At 43.2% G+C, this 19621-nt stretch overlaps 1 protein-coding gene across 1 annotated transcript in view; it reads right to left on the reverse strand.

Annotated features, from left to right (window-relative positions):
* The window catches only part of HMCN1 (hemicentin 1), a 162945-nt gene that overhangs the window by 128101 nt on the left and 15223 nt on the right, over window positions 1–19621 (reverse strand). The window contains exon 2 of the mRNA XM_063165448.1: window positions 3826–3896. Coding sequence (XP_063021518.1) covers window positions 3826–3896 — 71 coding nt within the window. The remainder of the gene's footprint in view (window positions 1–3825; window positions 3897–19621) is intronic.

A 19621-nucleotide genomic window follows, 5' to 3' on the forward strand; every position in this document is an offset into this window, starting at 1 on the left:
ACATTGGGGTCACCATTTGTTGCCATTGTAGTGCAAGAGTTCTATTGTCATTACATTGCAGAGGTTCCATATTGCTAGAGTTTCATACCTCCTTGATGTTTCCTGTAGGCAGCTCCTGCAAGCACTGACTCTTCCTTGTCCTCACAGCAGACACTGACTCCAGTTCTTCCCTCAGCCAACCAATCCACTCTTTTATAACACTCTTCTTATTGGCTACAGCTGTGGCCTGTTAACATCAGGCCTGCTCCTAATCTTTAATAATTAACCCAGGTGCAACTCTTCAGGGGGTACAATTACTTTCTTTACTACCTTTATATTTATTCTATCCCCCCACACTCACATGCTCCCTTCCTGGCTGACATCTCCCCTGCTCTGGTAGCACACAGCAGCCACAGGCGGCCAGGGGCACAGACAGATGGGAAATGGTCCCAGGCAGGCAGGGCAGAGCTCCAGGAGCACCTCTGGACACCAGAGCAGCCAGAACCTGCCCTGGACTCCATCCTGGGACAGGGAGCTCAGGTGCTGTCCTCCCACAGCTCTGCACTGCAGCAGCTGCAGAGCTGGAGGTTTTTCAGACCATGTGTTCAATCAAAATGCTTCCAAGTATGACTTTATAGGAAAGGATTCATTTTTCTCACTGAATTAAGAATTTGGGAAAAATACTGTTTAAATAAAAGCTAACTTACATAAAAATTAACTTGGCATATTGAAGACAGAACTTTCCAAAGAGCTGATGCAAACTGTAAAAATTGCCCTGTCATCTACAATAGATCTCTGCATATTAAGTATTAAAAATAAAATTGATTTCTTTTATTTTTACCATCAACGTGCCTTCACACAAACATATGTACATATCTACACATGCTGGGAAAGAAGGCAAAAAGAGAGCAGTCCTTCATATTGTTTGTCCTTAGTGAAATGTTCATGTCGGGAACAAGTTTAACCTATCAGTATCCTTAATCCAATTTCAAAGCAAGAATATTAATAAGTTTCTCATCTATGCTAAAGAATAAGCATGTGGTCACTTCTTCTGTAAGTCTTATAAGAACCACTGCTCTTTTTCAACATCAGTTCTCCTAAATGTAGCCATAATTTTATGGGAAAAGCAAGCGGTAGACTCCAGACAGCCTGAAATTCAAGAGAGAACTCTCCAAGATTTTTGACACATGTCAGAACTTTATCTTGGCAATGCCTATACAGTCCAATGGGATACATCAGTATTTCCAAATTCTTTCAGCAGAAGAGTCTTCCACATAAAGCTTTAATTTGTGGGCAAAGTCAAAATAATAGCTAATTTATGCTGACATCTACTTGGAACAGGAAAATTTCTATCCCACTTCAAGTCTACTTGATTATCATCTCATAATATTCTGTATGGCAGCATCTGTTTTCTACACAGAACACCAAAAGTACTACTGAGCTAAATGGCTGTTCTGAGAACAAGCATGGACTTTTTTATTCCTATAATGTAGAATAATACTGTTAAAAGTCAGCTGGTAAAACAACAAAACATCATCATCATGGAATGGTTTGGATTGGAAGGACCTTAAAGCCCATCCAGAGTCACCCCTGCCATGGGCAGGGACACCTCCCACTGTCCCAACTTGTGCCACGCCCCATCCAGCCTGGCTTGGGACTGCCAGGGATCCAGGGGCAGCCACAGCTTCTCTGGGCACCCTGGGCCAGGGCCTGCCCACCCTCACAGGCAGAACTGCTTCCTAACATTTAACATTAGTATTATCTTTACTTAAATTTTAAAAAGTAGAAAAATTTCCATTCAGTATTTCCTGCCTTTCTCTCCAAATTGAAATTAAATACAACTACCTCATGAAACTTTCTGGAAAAGCTGAGGTGAGTGAAGCTCAGGAAGCTTTATTTTCCCTTCAGTTTGAACAGGCCCACAGAAATACACAAAAAATCTCCTTAACAAAAAAAAAAAAAAAAAAAAAAAAAAAAGGCAAACCAAAAAAACCCAAAACATCAAAAAACCAAAAACAACACTAACACTAAGGAGTCATAGCTGCCCAAGTCCATGTTCTTATCACACTGTCTGTAAGAATGATTCAAAGATAATTACAGATGAAATACAGGTGATACCTCCTAAGCTGATCCTGTATCCATGGCACATGTCTTTTATCACACTGAATGTAAAAGGAACAGGGCCCAGTTTCTGCAGTGAAATGTACACAGCCCAATTTTTACCTGATGTCAAATGTCAGCCAAAAGACCCTCCAACTATTCTGTGACAGATGAATGGAAAACAAGAGCTGGGGTTACCCTCATGTTCAGGGAGGACAAGTTGAGCATATTTTGATATAATATGTTTTATACACAAGATGCCTTGAAATATTTATCTTCACCTTAATTTTAGCTTTGTTCACTAATGAGAATATTTGGTCCATGCCCTTTCTCAAAATGAACCCAGCTCAAAATTTCCTCTACCTCCACAACATTCTTGCATCCTTTATCAGTCATTTTGGAAAAATACTGGTAGCAAACATGTAGAAAGTGTTTATATTTTCTCTACTGCAAGATGACCTATCAGTCCTGTTCTAATCATTTTTTTATTTCTGTTTTGGCCCTTCACCACTACAATGGGTGAATACAAGTCAGTGAGAGCCTTCATATAGCAGAATGAGCATATCTTGAAAGTAATTATGAAATATGCGATCAACCAGCATTAAAGAATGAAATTTAAAATTAAGTAGACAGAAACTTTTAAACAACTTGATTAGAAATTAAGAGTTTGAAATTCCCCAAAGCTTCACCTAATACATCCACCTTTTAGAAACAGCTGCAATTACTGTCCAGTACAACTATTGAGGAAACAAAACATGACAACTGGATGGAGTTTTAAACCTTACATTTCCCCATGAAGAAGAAAACCACAGTAGCTATTGTTTTCTCTGGATTTCAAACCTCCTGCCAACTTTTAAAGTAATCTTCAAGCAATCTGCTCATACAGGGATTATATCATGTGCCAGTTTCTGAGGGAGAGCCTGTCTGGCACTACTGACTCCAGGAAGGTTCACCACAGGTCAGAAGCATTTTCCTTGGTTAAAGACAGGACAATAGAAGCATATGTTCTGCCAGTAAGGATAACTCCACTCCAGTACTTCCTCCTTTCTTTCTATCAGCTGAAGGAACAGCTGGAGCAGAGGCAGGGCAGAGTCAGGTTGGATCTCAGGAAAAGGTTCTTCCCCCAAAGAGTGGTGTGCACTGCCCAGGCTCCCCAGGGAATGGGCACAGCCCCAAGGCTGCCAGAGCTCCAGGAGCATCTGGGCAACACTCTCAGGGATGCACAGGGTGGGATTGTTGGGGTGTCTGAACAGGGACAGGGGTTGGTCCTGTGAGTCCCTTCCCACTCAGGATATTCTGTGATTCTCAGAAGCCTTTGAATCATTAAGTGCCAAGTAATGCACAGCAGGGAAGGCAGCACCTATGGAAAACCTGATGGGTCTGACAGTCCTCTTGCTTGAATGGTGTTCATGGAATGTAATATCCATAATACAGTAAAAGCAAAATAATCCATAAATGTCTCTGTGGACAAGTGGCAGGCCTAATGGAAATGCCAACTAAATGTTAGCATTATCTAACTATTCCTTCTTGTGTTACTGAAGGAGTCTCCACACAATGATGTAAACTAAGACAAAGGAATGAATCATAGCCCTAAATTAGGATGAGCAGGAAGTTTGTGCAGGCAAAATGACAGAGAAAAGTGATCTACATCTTCACGAATTCCTGCAGCAGGAATAACAGCACAAGAGGAAAGATGGCATGAGGAAACAGTCTTTGCTAGAACCACATAGGAAACAAGTTACTCACCTGAACATAAAGTTCCCTAAGTTCAAATTGAAATTTCTTGGGATCTGTGGTTATTGTCACTGGACCAATTTCTAGAATGAAATAAAAAAAAAAAAAAAAAAAAAAACAAAAAAAAACCAGAGTTATCCAAAGACACAAGGTAGTAAAAAAAATTGAAATTAAAAGCATTCAAAATAGTAGAGAATGATATCCCCAGTACTGAAACCTGTGATTTCAAATCTGGTAACTTCAATCTTCCAGTATTACCAACCTCTGTGTGCCTTAAACATTCATAGGTACATAAAGCCTTTCACCTTTGATTTTGATCTAACATTTAATTCTTCTTAGTAATAAAAGGGGAACAAAAGTTCCCAGAACAAATGTTGCTGGACCACGAAATAATGTATTTTTCCAGAAAGAGCCTCTTCAGACTGAAAAAAATGAGGCTTTGGAAAAAGGTTATAGCAACCTTCCAGTGCCTAAAGGTGCTCAAGGAGAGTTGGAGAGGGACTTTGAACAAAGAGGGCCTGGGGGGACAGGACAAGGGGAAATGGCCTCCGACTTAGAAGATATCAGATACTGGGGAAGCAGCTCTTCCCTGTGAGGGAGGGGAGGCCCTGCCACAGAGTGCTCAGAGAAGCTGTGGCTGCCCCTGGATCCCTGGAAGTGTCCAAGACCAGGCTGGATGGGGCATGGAGTAACCTGGGATAGTGGAAGGTGTCCCTGTCCATGGCAGAGGGTGAAACGAGATGAATTTAAGGTTCCTTCCAACCCAAACCATTCCACAACTATGTGACTGTAGGTAAACATGAAGAGATCTCTTTGGACAGAACACACATACTTGGCTTTGCAATTTTACACCTGTAAAAAAAAAAAAAAGATAGAAAAAACCCACATGTGCTACATCTCCTCCCTGAAAAAAAAAAAAAAATCTACCTCTGGAAAAATCCCAGTGTGAGCCCTATCCGAAATCCAGCACATCCAGCAGGAGCTGTCAGAAAGAACCAAAGCAGAAACAACTTCATTCATGGCATTTGCCATGTCTGGCTACTGAGGAAGGGCAGGTCCAAGTGAAGTTGCCTGGGGCGTGTAACAGCAGCACACACATGAGCATTTCCCAATCCCATGGAGCTGTCCCTCTGCCCCTCACACAGCTGCCTTCCTGACTGGTACCAATGTGATTCCAGCCAGCTGGCTGCTATGCCGTGATTTCCTGCCTGTTCACCTCAATCTGCCTTGGCACCAGTGCCCTCCATTCTCTGCCTGGCCCGGGCAGGCACTGCTGCCCTGGCCACGGGCACTCGCCCAGCTCAGCGAGCGCAGTCAGGGTGCTATGCCAAAAATCAATAAATAAACACACACACACACAAATGGAGAGATTTCTGCCAGCTGAGTGCTCCAAAGCACTCAAAGAGATCAGCTGAGTCCCAACAGAGCAAATGGGGCACAATTCTGCTGTCAGGGTAAAAGCCAAGCATGAAACTGCAACGGTGCCAATTTAATACAGCTGCAGCTTACAGGGAAGTGCTGCCTCAGCAGACCTCACAACACTTTCCAAGCTCTATAAAAGTTAATATGCACTTATCTTCCATGTAATACAGACATTTTTCTTTTTTAAACAATCCAAAGTTTTATTTCACTGGAGTTACAACAACTGCCATCACTAAGTTCTACTCTAATCACACCAGTATTTGCTGGGCAAGCTCTATTTATGGATGTCTTTTGGTTTAATTTCTTTCAAAGTCACCCACGAGATCACACAAAACCTTTCCTAGAATATTAAACTGTCCTTGGGGGTTTTTTGTATGGCTGTGAGTCATTTATCTGTGAATTCCATGTACTAAAATGCTGCACTACCATTAAAAGAGCCATTATAAGGATTCAGTGTTCCTTCACATACCTCATCCTGCTGTGCTCCTGCTCCCCCTGGCACTATTCTTCTTTGGGCATCCTTTACAGCAAACACCTGCAATAAAGCTACCTCCAAATTGTTTTGCCTCCAATCTCCCCCTTTCCAAGCACTTATCTAAAGCACATCACTGACTGGAGTTTATCCATACAGTAACCCCACTAGCTTCATTATTCCCGTCCTTGAGGAATTCAGTGTTTCAGTTTAGAGCAGTAAATCCTTTGGAAAGGCTTTCTTACCCTATAAAATAAAGATCTGAAAGGCAGGAGTCCTTCAGCTAAGCTAAAACAGCCCATCAGGTCAGTTGGGCTGAGAACTTGGCCTTATTCCCCACAGGCAGCCCAGGCTGGCTCCAGCAGTGCCAGTGCCAAGCAGAGCTGGCCAGCTTCCTGCAGGATCAGGGCTCCAGCTGCCCTCTGCCGAGAGCTCAGCTGGGAAATGGCACCCGGGCCATAGGAGCCAGGCAGGCTCAGTCAGCATCGAGTGCTGTGGGCAGGACAGAGCAGAGAGCCCCACAGGAGCTGTGCAGGGCAGATGTCAGCTGATTCCACAGCCAAGGCCATGTCTGAATGGTGATGGTGTTCCTCCTCACCACCTCAACACTCACCAGCTCATCCCAAACAACCAGCAGCTGTCCTTCATATACTGCTGTGCCACCAGCTTATGTCACCTGCCTGCCAGAAGAGCTTTAATAGCCTTCATCAGCTTCAGTTTCTTTCATCCTCATTTGGTGACCTCCAAGTACAGCCCAAATCAGGCTGTTTCACCCACACAGGTGAACACAGGCCTTCAAAGTGTCCGGAATATAAAAAAAAAAAGAGCATATGAGAAGTGATTTAAATGTACATAACAAGCATAGTTTAAACAGAATATTCACTCAGAAACTACACCCTGTAAACACACCAAGCAGAAGAAAATAATAAATTTTTTAACCTTATTAGCTTTTTAGGTGAAGCTTGACACATGGAATACTGTAACAGAATACAGAATCACAGAATGGTTTGGGTTGGAAGGGACCTTAAAGCCCATCCAATCCCACCCTTTGCCATGGGCAAGGACACCTTCCACTAGCCCAGGCTGCTCCAAGCTCCGTCCAACCTGGCCCTGGACATTTCCAGTGATAGGGAGGTGTAGTTTCCCATTCTCATGCTGCAATCTGAATCCATTTTTAGGGTCTGATATAAGAATAATTGGGACTGGTTTGTTGTGGGGGGTCTCTCCATTGCTCACTACTCCAAAACTTTCATGGTCACCCAGAGGGAGCTGTGCAAAGGTAAAAAAGCTGACACAGCCCCAGAATAGCAGCAAGTCTTTTTGAGGCACCAACCCAATCCTCTGGCCTCACAAGTACAGTGTAAATGTCAGCTCTTCCAGACTTGGGTATCAACAGTCAGATCTGCACACACACAAACTGGTACCAGCCAAAAGGAAACCTTGTAAAGGAATGGCTGCACATCCCTGAGCAAAGCCTGGACTTCCAAAACTGAAATCACAAAAGTCAATGTAGCCACTGTGGCATCTAAGCTTGTACCTAAGCAATTAAACTTACAACACAGGACTGAATAACACAGAGATCAAGGATTTTGATGCTTCCTTTCTGGGAAAAGTCTTGTAAAAACCATCTCACTGGTAAATAAGGAGAAAAGCCTGCAGCAACCTGAGAAACTGGCCATTCCAAAAGGCCCTGCTGTTTTTCCATGGCTTTCTGCCACACCTCAAATGGCCACATGTTTATGTGCAAGCTGAGCAGCAAGCATGTTGGGAAAACCACAGATTTCCCCATGACACACAATCGCACATAATTAGCACTGACGGTGATTGCAAATTTGGCACTCCCCTAGTCCTGACCATGGAACACATCTGCACCAAATGTCTGCTTTGGACAGCTGGGCGCTTTAGGAGATCTAGCAAAGGAATATGGAAGTCTTTTGCCTACCTCTCACCAACTCAGAACACTGGATTTGTTTATTCCAGAAGGAATAAGAAAGCTCTAAGCGATACATGGTAGGTGAAGGAATTTTGGCAGAGATGCTAAACCTTGTGGAGTGCTCTCACCCACAGAATTCCTTCTTCTAATTCACAGCAAGGATGTTTTCCTGATGCAAAACCATATCCAGAATTAAAACTAACTAACTAAATGCATAAAGCAAAGATATACCCCAAAGAAGTCTCCACATCTTTGAGTACTTCCAAAGAAATATCAATTTCAAAATTATGACACCACAAATGAAAGAGTAAAGTAGAAAAAACCAAAACCTCAAAGCCTACCACAGAATAGTAACAAATTCCTGATACTCCAATGACAATATTAATATTATATATAATAATACCAAAATAATTACAGCTACATTATATAACTACATTAATTAGATACTAATAAAAACTAATATTATAGTTAGCATATTTAGTTATCTCTATAGTTATTAGTATATTTTATAAGTTATCTCTTCATAACACAATAGGCACATAAAAAGCCTGTGTGACAATTATCTTCCACATTATTTTTTATTTTTGAAGTGGACTCACAAGTCTAGCACTGGGCAATTCTGACAGTTTTTGAGATCAGCGGATTACTATGGGTTTCCCATACCCACATATACAAATCCTCACCCTCACACTGATATATGTGTGTGTATGAGTACACGTATATCAAATAATTTTTAACACAAATGAAGCAATGCTCAAGGATTAGGAGTAATCAGATTAGACTGCTGAAATGCCTAAACCAAGATCCCTGCCAAAAGAAGCCGGTGTGCAATTATTCCTTAAGAGCCATTTCCTGAGGGTGCTGAGCACAGAGGTTTATCTGATTTAATGTTCTTTTCAGAGAAAGAAGAGAACTGCATCCAATCCATTGCAAAGTTCTGCTTATAATGCCTCTGAAGACCTTTAGGAGCAGCCATTGCCAACAATTCAGAGAATAAGAACAATGGTAGAGCTGCTCCAGCCAGGCTCAAGCCAGCTGTCCATCCTGAGGACACAGAAGCAGAAACCTGCAATTTTCCAACAGCAAATTGGGTCCTGCAGGCTCTTCCCTCTACAGATCCCTCATGAGCTGCAACTGGAAGTGCTTCACAGGGCTCTCCTTCTCCTTAAAGAGAATCATCACACAGGTGACACTACAGAGAAGAAAACCACTTGTAGCTGACATCTCAAATGATAGTGAATAGTTTTGTTCCTCACACAGCTGACAAGTACATACACACAGGATCAGAAGCTGTTTCATAGCATTATGTTTTAATGCATCAAAAAATGCTGCTCCATTTGAACTGATTGCAAATTTCTGTTGTAGACTACCAAACCAAGAAGCTGACTCCACCATGGAGTAAAAAAGACCAAACTTAAAGCCTTGTGCTTCATGCTCTGAAGTGAAAGACACCCCCAACTGCCATTCAGATGATGGGAGCTGTGTGGATAGAAACCTTGATGGATTTTTCCAGCAGCACCAGGCAGCACTGGAGATGCTGCCTACAGCCATGAGCCCTCCATGGCTAACACACATCCCATGGGAATGACCATCCCACTGGCTTCAGGGTGCACTGAGTAAGCCAAGATGCTCAGCACTAGAATCTGTAACAGGGTATTTAAAGTTTCCTCCTAAATGATATTTCCTCATGACTCAGCTGCTTTCAGATTCTAACCTGGCTATAATGAATTTTTGAAGAGCCCAGAAACTGCAGCAAGCAACTTTTACCAGATTCTTAACCAGAGAGAAATGAGCCAAACCAGCCCAGAAAGCTCACATTTCCTTAACACACTCACTTTTTTATTTCTTAAATCAGTTTTCAGCCTCATGACTTATGACTACTAAGTGTAAGAGCAGACAGGAAGGAGTCAGACTGCTCAGAGTTTTTCACCCAGTTTTTCATGAGTTGGCTGTTCACAGACAAACCAGATAGATTATCCTGGGAACTGCAGAGCCCTGCTAAGCAGTCCAACCCAGCACCAGTGAAACCGATGAAGCTCCATCCCCATGGATGGCAAGGGCCACCACCCTCATGCATCAAACTCTTCACCTCAGGACAGTGGCCAGAGCCTGGCTGAAACTCAGTGACCAAAGATCTAACACAAGCTTTACAAGCAATGTGCCTTAGCAAGTGCCATGTTTGTGATGTTATTTCCCATTGTTTTAATAGTTATGAGCTCATGACTTTTTTTTTAATAAAAATAACAATGACAAAAAGAAAGTATTATACATGCTTCATTTCTTGGAAAAGAAAGCTCACTTGGAGACCCACAGTGGGTAAAATCTATTATTCTCATCTTTTGTCTATTGCAACAAGCACTAAGTTTAGCTTATGAGCCTCAAGTGTAGTTGTCTAAAAGTTAACCACATGCAGTAAGAAACAATAAAAATCAGATTTGCCCAGTACACTGTTAACTCCACCTTCTCAGAACTACAGTCACAAACCACAGGGTGTGGAGAGTAATCTCCTCTACCCAGAGATGGTTAAAATAAATCCAGATTTGCTACAAATGCTTTCTTAAATAGGTGATGCACTAAACAGTCTTGGAACTTCTCAAACCCTTTGCATGAATGGCACATTACATTAACCAAGGAATCCTAATTAAATATACTCCCTTAGGCTGGAAATGAGAAAAAGATAGCTTCAATGCAATAGAAACACAGGTTGATTATTGTTCTGAGGAAGCAATCCATCTGAGCATCTCCTATAGCTCCAGTGAGAGGCCAGAAGTTTTTGTCTATTTCTGGTGCACAACTATGGGCAAAGAGACGAGAAAACTTGAGTCCATGTGGTTCAGATTTAAAGTAACGACTTTAGTGGCTAATAAATGTCCCAAAACAAAAGGACACAAGGCAAGGTTTTTTCCTTTCTGGGGACAAGCAAACATACTGAATGCTGAAATCTGGAGCAGCCCCACCTTCCTCCTCCCTGCCTCAGCCTTTTGCACAGCCTGGAGGTCTGTTCCCAGTGGGGCCACAGTGCCGTGTCTGAGCTGGCTCTGCTGCCTCTGGCCAGCCCCCCATGGATGGCTGCCCAACTCCCAGCCCAGCCGCGGCTGGCAACTCGGCTGACAGGCCCTGAGAGAGGCCAAGGGCTGAGCGAGCCACGGAGATTATGGGAAGCTCTTACAACTAGGTGGTCCCTGACATCCAAGCCTTGAGCTTGAGCTCCATCCCAGCACTGAGCATGTCCAGGACTGCAGCCTGTGCTCTCATGCATCTCCTGTGTGCCCAGAGCTTTGGGGTTTGTGCTTGCCTGTCCAGCACTGCCACTACTGCAGGCGTCCATGGGGCTGCTTCGCTTTTCCAACAATAAAAGGCACGAGCAGACACAAGGGGAAAAAGCTTTGAGCAATTTGCTTTACTCAGCCTACAGTAAAGGACAAACAGCTGATAAGGACTGCAGACACAGCTTCCTTACTATCGAGCCTGGGAGCAGTGCTGGATCCCAGGGCTGGCCCGCGCTCCCATCTCCCACTGAACATCTGAGAAGGTCATCAGCTCACTTTCTATTTGTGTTTATTTCCCCTTGTTAACAACAGGCTGAGCAGAGTAAAACTCAGTTCATAATGCTCTTTAAATTCTTTCTCCAGACTGAACTCCAGTTCAGTCCAGGTCTATTTCTGTCTCATCTCTGGGTCTGTGTATTTTGGCACTGCTCCTTCTACACTTGTAATGGCACTGGATAAAGAACGTGCACTGAGGAATCGGGCAGGAACAAATGCAACTACCCATTTCACAGTGCTGCTTTGTGATTAGTTACCTTACCATGCTGAAGTCAAATCAGGAAGGATTTAAAACACAACTTTTAATTTACAATTTATACTTAATATTGCATTACAAAATGAACTTATTTACTGTGACACCTGGCATGATTGATTTTGAGCTGCTGTCCATGCCACTGTCAGCCAGGAATATCCGAGCTCCACCGTCGGGAGCCTCCTGGCACTGCAAGGTAGCACAGCCTCATCCATAAAGCTCCTTCTTCTTCATGGAACTCAGGTTCCCACCATGCCCCCAAATGTACCTCACCATAAGAGGGGTCCAGTGGCTGGTTGGCAAAAAAAGTGACTGCTTCTTTTACTTGCACGATAGATTAATTCAATTACAATGGCTAATTAAAAGCTTCTTCTGCTTGGAAGATTATATTCCCAGATTACTTCCTTCAAAGAGATTTGGAAGATCCTTGGAGAGAGCTACCTTACTGAAGCCAAGTCAGCTTTTTGATCTTGAGACATCAGCAAACTGAAAAGCAACTGGCTCTTGGCTGCTGAAAGTGCAGCTGCATTGCCTTCCCAAAGGATAAGGAATAACTAATGCATTCAGAACCCACAGCTACACAAAAGCAGACCCTGCAAGCAAATAAAGTCACCATCAGCAACCTGAGCATCCTGGGAGCAGGACAACCCAGTCCTGCTCAGTCTGGGATGAGGGGAAACATTCTACATCCCCATCATGTAGCACAAACCAAAGTCCCAAGGCAGGAATGGTACTTAACAGGGGTAATTACCCCCCCAGTTATTAATAAAGCAGCAGTCAGTGTTTTCTTCAAGAAGCTATTCTCCTAACAAGCTTTATGGAGACCATGGCACTAATCCATCAGTCCTTAAAAGTGCCAAAAGACCATGGGAACACAAGGACCTCCCAGTGTATGTTCCCATATTAACCCTATCCTGCTCTTTAACAAGCTTATGTTTGGGGTTGCTTTCACATTGTAAAAGTCCATTTTATTTTAAATCATCATAGAATCATAGGCTTAGGAGGGAAGGGATCTTAAAGCTCATCTATTTCCATCCCTTGGGCAGGGACATTCCACTATCTCCCGGGTTGCTCCAAGCCCCATCCAACCTGGCCTTGGACACTTCCCGGGGTGGGGTAGGCACAGTTTCTCTGGGCACCCTGTGCCAGGGCCTCCTCACCCTCACAGGGAACAATTCCTTCCTAACACTGAATCAATGCTACCCTCTGGCAGTGGGAAGCCATTCCCCCTTGTCCTGTCCCTCCATCCCTTGTGAAAAGTCTCTCTCCATCTTTCCTGCAGGCTCCCCTCAGGCTCTGGAAGGCCACAGTGAGGTCACCACAGAGCTTCTCGTCTCCAGGCTGACCAATCCCAATGCTCTCAGCCTTTCCCCATAGCAGAGGGGCTCCATCCCCCTGATCCCCGTGGTGGCCCTCCATCTGACCATGGATGCACTATGGTCTATTAGGTTTAAATGGGTCTCTGGAGGTTTTTTTTGGCTGGAGGGGGTTACATGGCCTGGGACAAAAACACTACTGTTGGATATGAAGCTCAAACACATTATGGTAAGTTTTAGGTGTTCTTCCCTAAAAGAAACACAAAAAAGTAAAGACTGAGCTAGAATTCCTTCAGATGTCAGACACAATCCTTGAAACACTAATTAAATTTTGTCTCAGCAAAATATCAGCAAACCACATAATTATTCAATTAGCCCTAAACAAAGGGAAAAGATAGACACTAAACACAGACCTACCTACTTGAATAATTCAAGCACTACTAAATAGAGCCCCTCAGTTTTCATACCAAGCTACCTGTCTCTCAATAGAACCCAAGGAAGAAAGAAAAAAGTTCAATTTTGAAAATTCTAGGAGAATAAAACCAAGGTTCTAGGAGATGACCTGTGTCTGCCTGCACACATATTCATGTATGTGCATGAACATCATCATTTAGATACTCAAAAAGGCTTTAGGATATATCCAGCTGCCATCCTTAGAGAATGCAGATTTCCAAACATAACAAAAATCACGTAATCTGACGCCAGCTGCTGGAAGAAGGAAGTGTCACATTCAGTACAAAATTCAGATATTCTGCATGAGGTTATTACTCTGTACCTAAAATATTCTTTTTTTCCTTTTTACTACTGGAAATGCATCTGCCTTTTTTCCAAGTAACTGACAGAGTTTTTATTGATTTCAGTCAGAACAGACGCTAGCTGCCATCCAAGTATTCCACTATAAAGTGAATTGCAAAAGGATTACCAGTGTAAAACCATTAGAAACCCCAACCCTGTCCTTTCAGGCATTACAACTGTAAATTCAAATCTCTGTATCATTCCAGCTAAGTCTCCACTTCACAGAACTAATCCATGTGCAGCTGACAGAACATGGAATGTTACAGCAGATAACACTGTCCATGTACACCAATTATTCACTCTGACAATATCCAATTGGGAATATTATCCCTAGGGCTCTAACAAGGGTCCAGTGTTGCCTCAAATACTGCTGTGAATAAAGAGGCATCAATTAGTTGAAATTAAAACACTCATTTAAGGACGTTCAAAGAAGGGCTGTTACTGGTGTTCCAGGTTAACATGGACTTTCTGTTCTTTTTTAAAAGCTATTACTAACTTAAACAGTGAAGACTCTAAATAATCCATTTTCAATTTCTACCTATCAGACACATTTCTTACTCCTGGTGAGGCTCTGTTGGAGAAGTTGGATCAGATGGTTTTTTCGAAGTGCCTTCTAACCTGGGCTTTTGCAGGACTCTACTGTACAAGAAAGCAGTGGGAAAAAGAAGCAGAAAATAAGACTGCAAAATAACTTATCTGACAGAGCCAACCCAGGAAAAAGAGGATACTGAAACATTTTTGTTCTATTTTTAAAAATATGTGGTTTGGATTGAAATGCTGATTTAAAAAGAAAGATATAGCAAGTTTTTCATGGCCAGATGAGCTCTCAAAAGATTCATTACAGCACTGTTTACTTTGGTAACTGGAGAGTCAGCTGGAAGCAGCTCTCTCCCATCCCTTCACTTTTGCCTGTATCATTTGTAATTGTGTCATTTTCTAAATGGCACCAAGAAAAACATTTTTAAGCAGAAACCATTCAAGTAAGGGATAAACTTCTTGCGGAAGTCTAGAGAACCAAGGCTGAGAAACTGGAATGCTCACCACAACCCAGGGGAAGGGGAAAGGAGTCGGGCCAGGCTGAGCAGAGCCTCCACACTGCCAGAATAGCTCAGTGGTGACCATGGTCTCATGTGTCTCCTCGCTCTCCATGGGCCACAGCAGTCAGAATGCCTTGCCTCTGGTTCTTCCCAGCTCTGAGTCTGGCCCAGCAGCACACCCAGGGCTCCCTGGCAGCTCTGCTCCCTGGGACAGGCTGCAGCCCTGGAGCTGGGCTGCTGGGAGCCATCTACACAGAGGCACAGAGGCTCTTCTCCCCCCCCAGCAGCACTGCACTCATTTCATGCTTCTAATCTGCCAGGAGAACCGAAAACCAGAACTTCTCCCCACAGTAGTCACACAAACCCTGAGAATGACTATTTGGTAAATGAATCCTATTGCACAGAAGTCTTACACTCAGTGCTGCTGAGGATCTGGCTGCAAGACACACATCTTTAGCTGTCACTTTGGAAAGGCAATCTGCACATTCACTGACTTATGTAAACTGTGTGGTATGTAAACAATCCCCCAATCCATGCCTAAGCATCATTTCTGCCCACAGTCATTTGTCATATAAAACTGACATCTCAGTCAGAGAGTAAAGCACCTTATAATTGGGAATCACAGAATCGAGTGTGATTCTCTAACATCATCAAGTCAAACCATTGACCCAGCACTGCCAAGGCCACCACCAACCACATCCACTAGTGACACATCCGCAGCTTTTAAATCCCTCCAAGGGACTGTGACATTTCCCTAGGCAACCTGTTCCAATGCTTGTCAACCCTTTGAGGGAAGAAATTTACTTAATATCAATTTAAAGCTCCCCTAGAGCAACTTAAAGCTGTTTCCTCCTGTCTTATATAACAATATAGCTATAAATGTCAACTGAGCAAAGACCAGAAAGAAGCCCAAAGCAAGAAGAGCCATGCACTTCTTCAGGAAGAATTTCAGGTTGCTTCTCCAGCTCTGAAACAGCAGCTCTGAGAGTTCATCACCAGCAGCTCAGCCAAGAACTCAGAGCATGTCACTGTCTCAGTGCGACCTGGATCCATGCAGGACACAGAACTCTAAAAGCTCATCAGGTCCTTTCTTCATCATCCTTCAGAGTCTACCCAAGCCCTCAAGGCCATGAGAAGTTTTCAAAGCAGATGAGCTGCCCCAGCAAGCTGAAGGACTTGCCCTGAGAGGCCGCGGCTGCCCCATTCCTGGGAGCATCCAAGGCCGGGCTGTGCCCCTTGCATGGGACAGCTGGGGATGGGGGACACTTGTCCCTGAGGGAACTTGGCACGGTAACCCCTCACCTCCAATCAAGCTGTAAGAAGGACTTCACCAATGGATGATGGAGCTGGGTCAATTGGCAGACTTTGGGAGGGGCCAAGTACATATAAGAAAAATATTAAAATATGTATGACCACTCATAAATATTCATGTTGCTGATGCAATTCCCAGGTGTATAAAAGGCAGAGCTGCCATTTTGTAAACGAGCCCCTGGCATCGAGCCATGCTCCAGTGCTGTCCCTTTTGCTTTGTGTATTTTTCTTAGTTCTCAATAAAACTTTTTATAACTCATCCCCACTCAGGGTCTGAGTAGTTTATAACAAGCTCCCTTACAACCACGCTGCCTTTTGCCAGCTCCTCTACACAAGCAAGAACTGCGGGCAGCTCATTACAGCAGGATCCACGAGAGCTTAACTGCGGAGCTGCTAATCCGGGCAGCTTTGCCCAGCCTTGTCTGCCCAGCAGCAGAATCCCAGCTGTGCAGATCTCTATCACCTCCCCACATGGGCCCAGTGCCCCTGCACTGACCCACAGACACAGCACAGCCCACGGGAGCGTTGGGACACCTCACTAGAAGAAAGCTGTTTCAGGGCTTTGGAAGAAGAAACAAAAAGGCATCAGAATATTTCTGCTCTTGATGCAGGTTTCAGTGCTCAGTAGTTTTTAGGAAGCTGTGGAAGGGAGGGAAAAATTAAATATTATCTGTGGGTTGTAAAATTCCACTGAGTTTTCCTGGTGTAAAAATGCAAGCATGCTCCAAACTCAAAAAGCAGATGTGAACAGAGAGGAGGATGAGAACATTAACTTTTTTGCCCTAATCAGCTAAACAGGAATACATTAGGCAAAACCTTGTTTTCTGTTCACTCATCTTGTAAAATTTGTTTGAAATAATGCCACTATTTATGTTTCAATGGAAATTAATTTAAACTAACTCATTCATCTTGAACCTTGTATTTCCCAGTTTTACTCTCCATCTGGCCTAGCCCAAACAGACTGAAATGTACTCAGCTGACTACTGGAAAAACATGGAACTCTCACAGGGCAATGAAATAATCAATTGCTAAATAATTACCAAACTTACTCTAAAAGAATGATTACAGTTTAAAAACAGAAGCATTTACCATGATGATTGTTTTCACTAAACTAGTTCAGCCTGTTTATACAACACAGAGCACAAAGATATCTTCTCTGGGGAATTTGGATCTGTGACCATAAAGCCATCAAGCTCCAAAAATCAATGTTACCACCTGACTTGCACTGTTTGTGTAGGTCAATCTAAAGCATATTTTCTCAGGGTCTGCATTATGTCTGGAAGAAAACCCACTCTCTGAACTGGCAGGTCCTTTCAAATACAGTCTGACAGCTCACACTGGATATTTGAAGTGGTTGAGAGGAGTTGACTCCCCTCATGAGTCAACACGAGTAAAGGGTGAGTGCCAATTCCTGAGCTGCTGCAGCAAGTATAGTCACTGAGGATGCCACCAGTGAATGGCATGGAATCATGGAATGGCTTGGGTTTGGAAGGGACCTTAAAGCTCATCTCATTTCACCCCCCGCCATATGCAGGGACACCTTCCACTAGGTTATTCCAAGCCTCTCCGACCTGGCCTGGGACACTTCCAAGTATCCAGGAGCAGCTCCAGCTTCTCTGGGCACCCTGTGCCAGGACCTCCCCACCTTCACATGGAATAATTTCTCCCCAGTATCTCATCTAACCCTGCCTTCTGGCCATGGGAAGCCATTCCCCCTCCAGCCCTTGTCCTAAACCACTCTCCAGCTCTCATGGAACCCCCTTTAGACACTGGAAGGGGCTCTCAGGTCTCCCCAGAAACCTCTCTTCTCTAGGTGAACTCCACAGCTCTCCCAGCCTGTCTTCAATCCTTCCCTTAGAGACTGGTCCTGTCTTTGCCCTGCTGTGCTGCTCAGTGCTCGAGCTGCAAACTCTCTCTGGCCCCTAGTCCAGTGTCTTAGAGACATTCACAAACCAGCATGGAATTCCTGCATACATTGGAAGTCAAGGCAATTTTCCTGACCTTGAAGGCCAAGGAACAAAGATTGCAAGGGCATCACTGATTCTTTAGACAACTGCCTGTTGGGTAGGCTCAAAGCACCATTTTTTTGTACCAACTGCCCACTGGAATGGTCACAGTGAAGACTTGTCATTTCATGGAATTCAGGAGCTATTCAGGTACAGACATGGACAGTCATCCAGTCTCTCCTAAAGATCTTGTTCAGGTGTCTGCAGTACAAAATGGTATCCAAATGATTACAGCAGGATGGCTCAGGTTTAAATCACCAGCTCTGCCAAGCATCCCCTTTGCAGCCAGAGGAAAATCTTCAGGCCTCACTCAGGAAAACACTTCAGGCTATATGAAAAGGGTATCAAAATCAACAGAATATATATAAAAACGTTCCAAAGTGTTTTGCTTAACTTTGTGCCTGAGGTCTCCAAACTAAATGAGGTGACGTTTCCCATCTCCTATCCCTTCTTTATCCCTAGAGCTGGGGCTGGATATCCTGGGCAGGATTATTTATCATCACATGAATGCAGCAATACTATACCTGCATAAACCCAACTGTGAAAATGTTAAGACAGATGTTATAGATTAATTCTGGAATGATTACGAGGCCCGAGACCCCAGTGTCCAGCTAAACTATATAAACACAGATAAAACTGTCCAAACTGCAAACCTGAATAATAAACCCTATTTAACTAACAGAATAGCCTAGATGAAATTCCAGCTGTCCTTCACACATGATAAAATACTCTGTAAGAAAGTTCAGTGTACACTTCTACAAAGGAAATATCAACAAAACCAGGAAAAATTTAATTCATTTCATTCTCCGAAGTCACATCTCACATTTACTGAGCCCTTCCAAACATGTTATGTTGCTGATTAGCAGTAATGCCTTAAGGTACTCTTTTTTCCTTTTTTCTGATCTTTGGAGTTAAAAACTGCTTTAAAACATCACTGAGGCACATAATTCTTACTGAACGATAATGTCGGGGAGCACCCTGTAATTTAAAACACTGCACTTCTAATGGACAAAACTGAGTCAAGTAGGAAAAGCAGGATGGATCCACATCCCAGCCTGCAAACAATCAGACTTCAAACAGGGCTGAAAAAATGAAAACCAGCTGAGCTAATAAAAACCAGACCCTGCTCAAACAATCTTTCATCAAGTAAACTTCACCTATGTTGTTACTCTTGGAATTTGGTAAAGTAGGAGGAGCCAGCAAGGTCTGAAGACAAGATGAGAGAGGATATTTGGGAAGGATGCAATATTTAGCAAAATAAGATGGCAGACAACCAAAGCCAGACTCTGAGCTCAGTTGTACTGGTGTAAATCCAAACTAGCATCACTGACTGTAATGGAATTATTCTGGATTTACCCCATGTTAACTGAGATCAAAACCTGATCACAGATAAAATATCAAACTGGGAAAAAAAAGCTTTTATATCTTTAGAATGGGACATTTCATTGCAAGTAACTAAGTGTTTATTGCTTAACATTAAATGATACAAGGTGAGATAGACTTGAGTTATCCCATAAATACCCACAGCCAAAATTCTCTACAGAGCGAAAAGCTTTATGTACTTCAAATCTACCTCTAAGCAAGATTTATGCAAATTAATGAGTTAATTCAAAACATGCATCACCTATTCAGTGCTTTCCTTATTTGCTTGTTTCAAATGACTGTAGAAAGGATAGCTTGAAATGAACCAAGACTCATCCCCACAAAGCAGGAATGCA

The sequence above is a fragment of the Melospiza melodia genome, chromosome 11 (genome assembly GCF_035770615.1).
Source record: "Melospiza melodia melodia isolate bMelMel2 chromosome 11, bMelMel2.pri, whole genome shotgun sequence".
NCBI classification, from domain to species: domain Eukaryota; kingdom Metazoa; phylum Chordata; class Aves; order Passeriformes; family Passerellidae; genus Melospiza; species Melospiza melodia.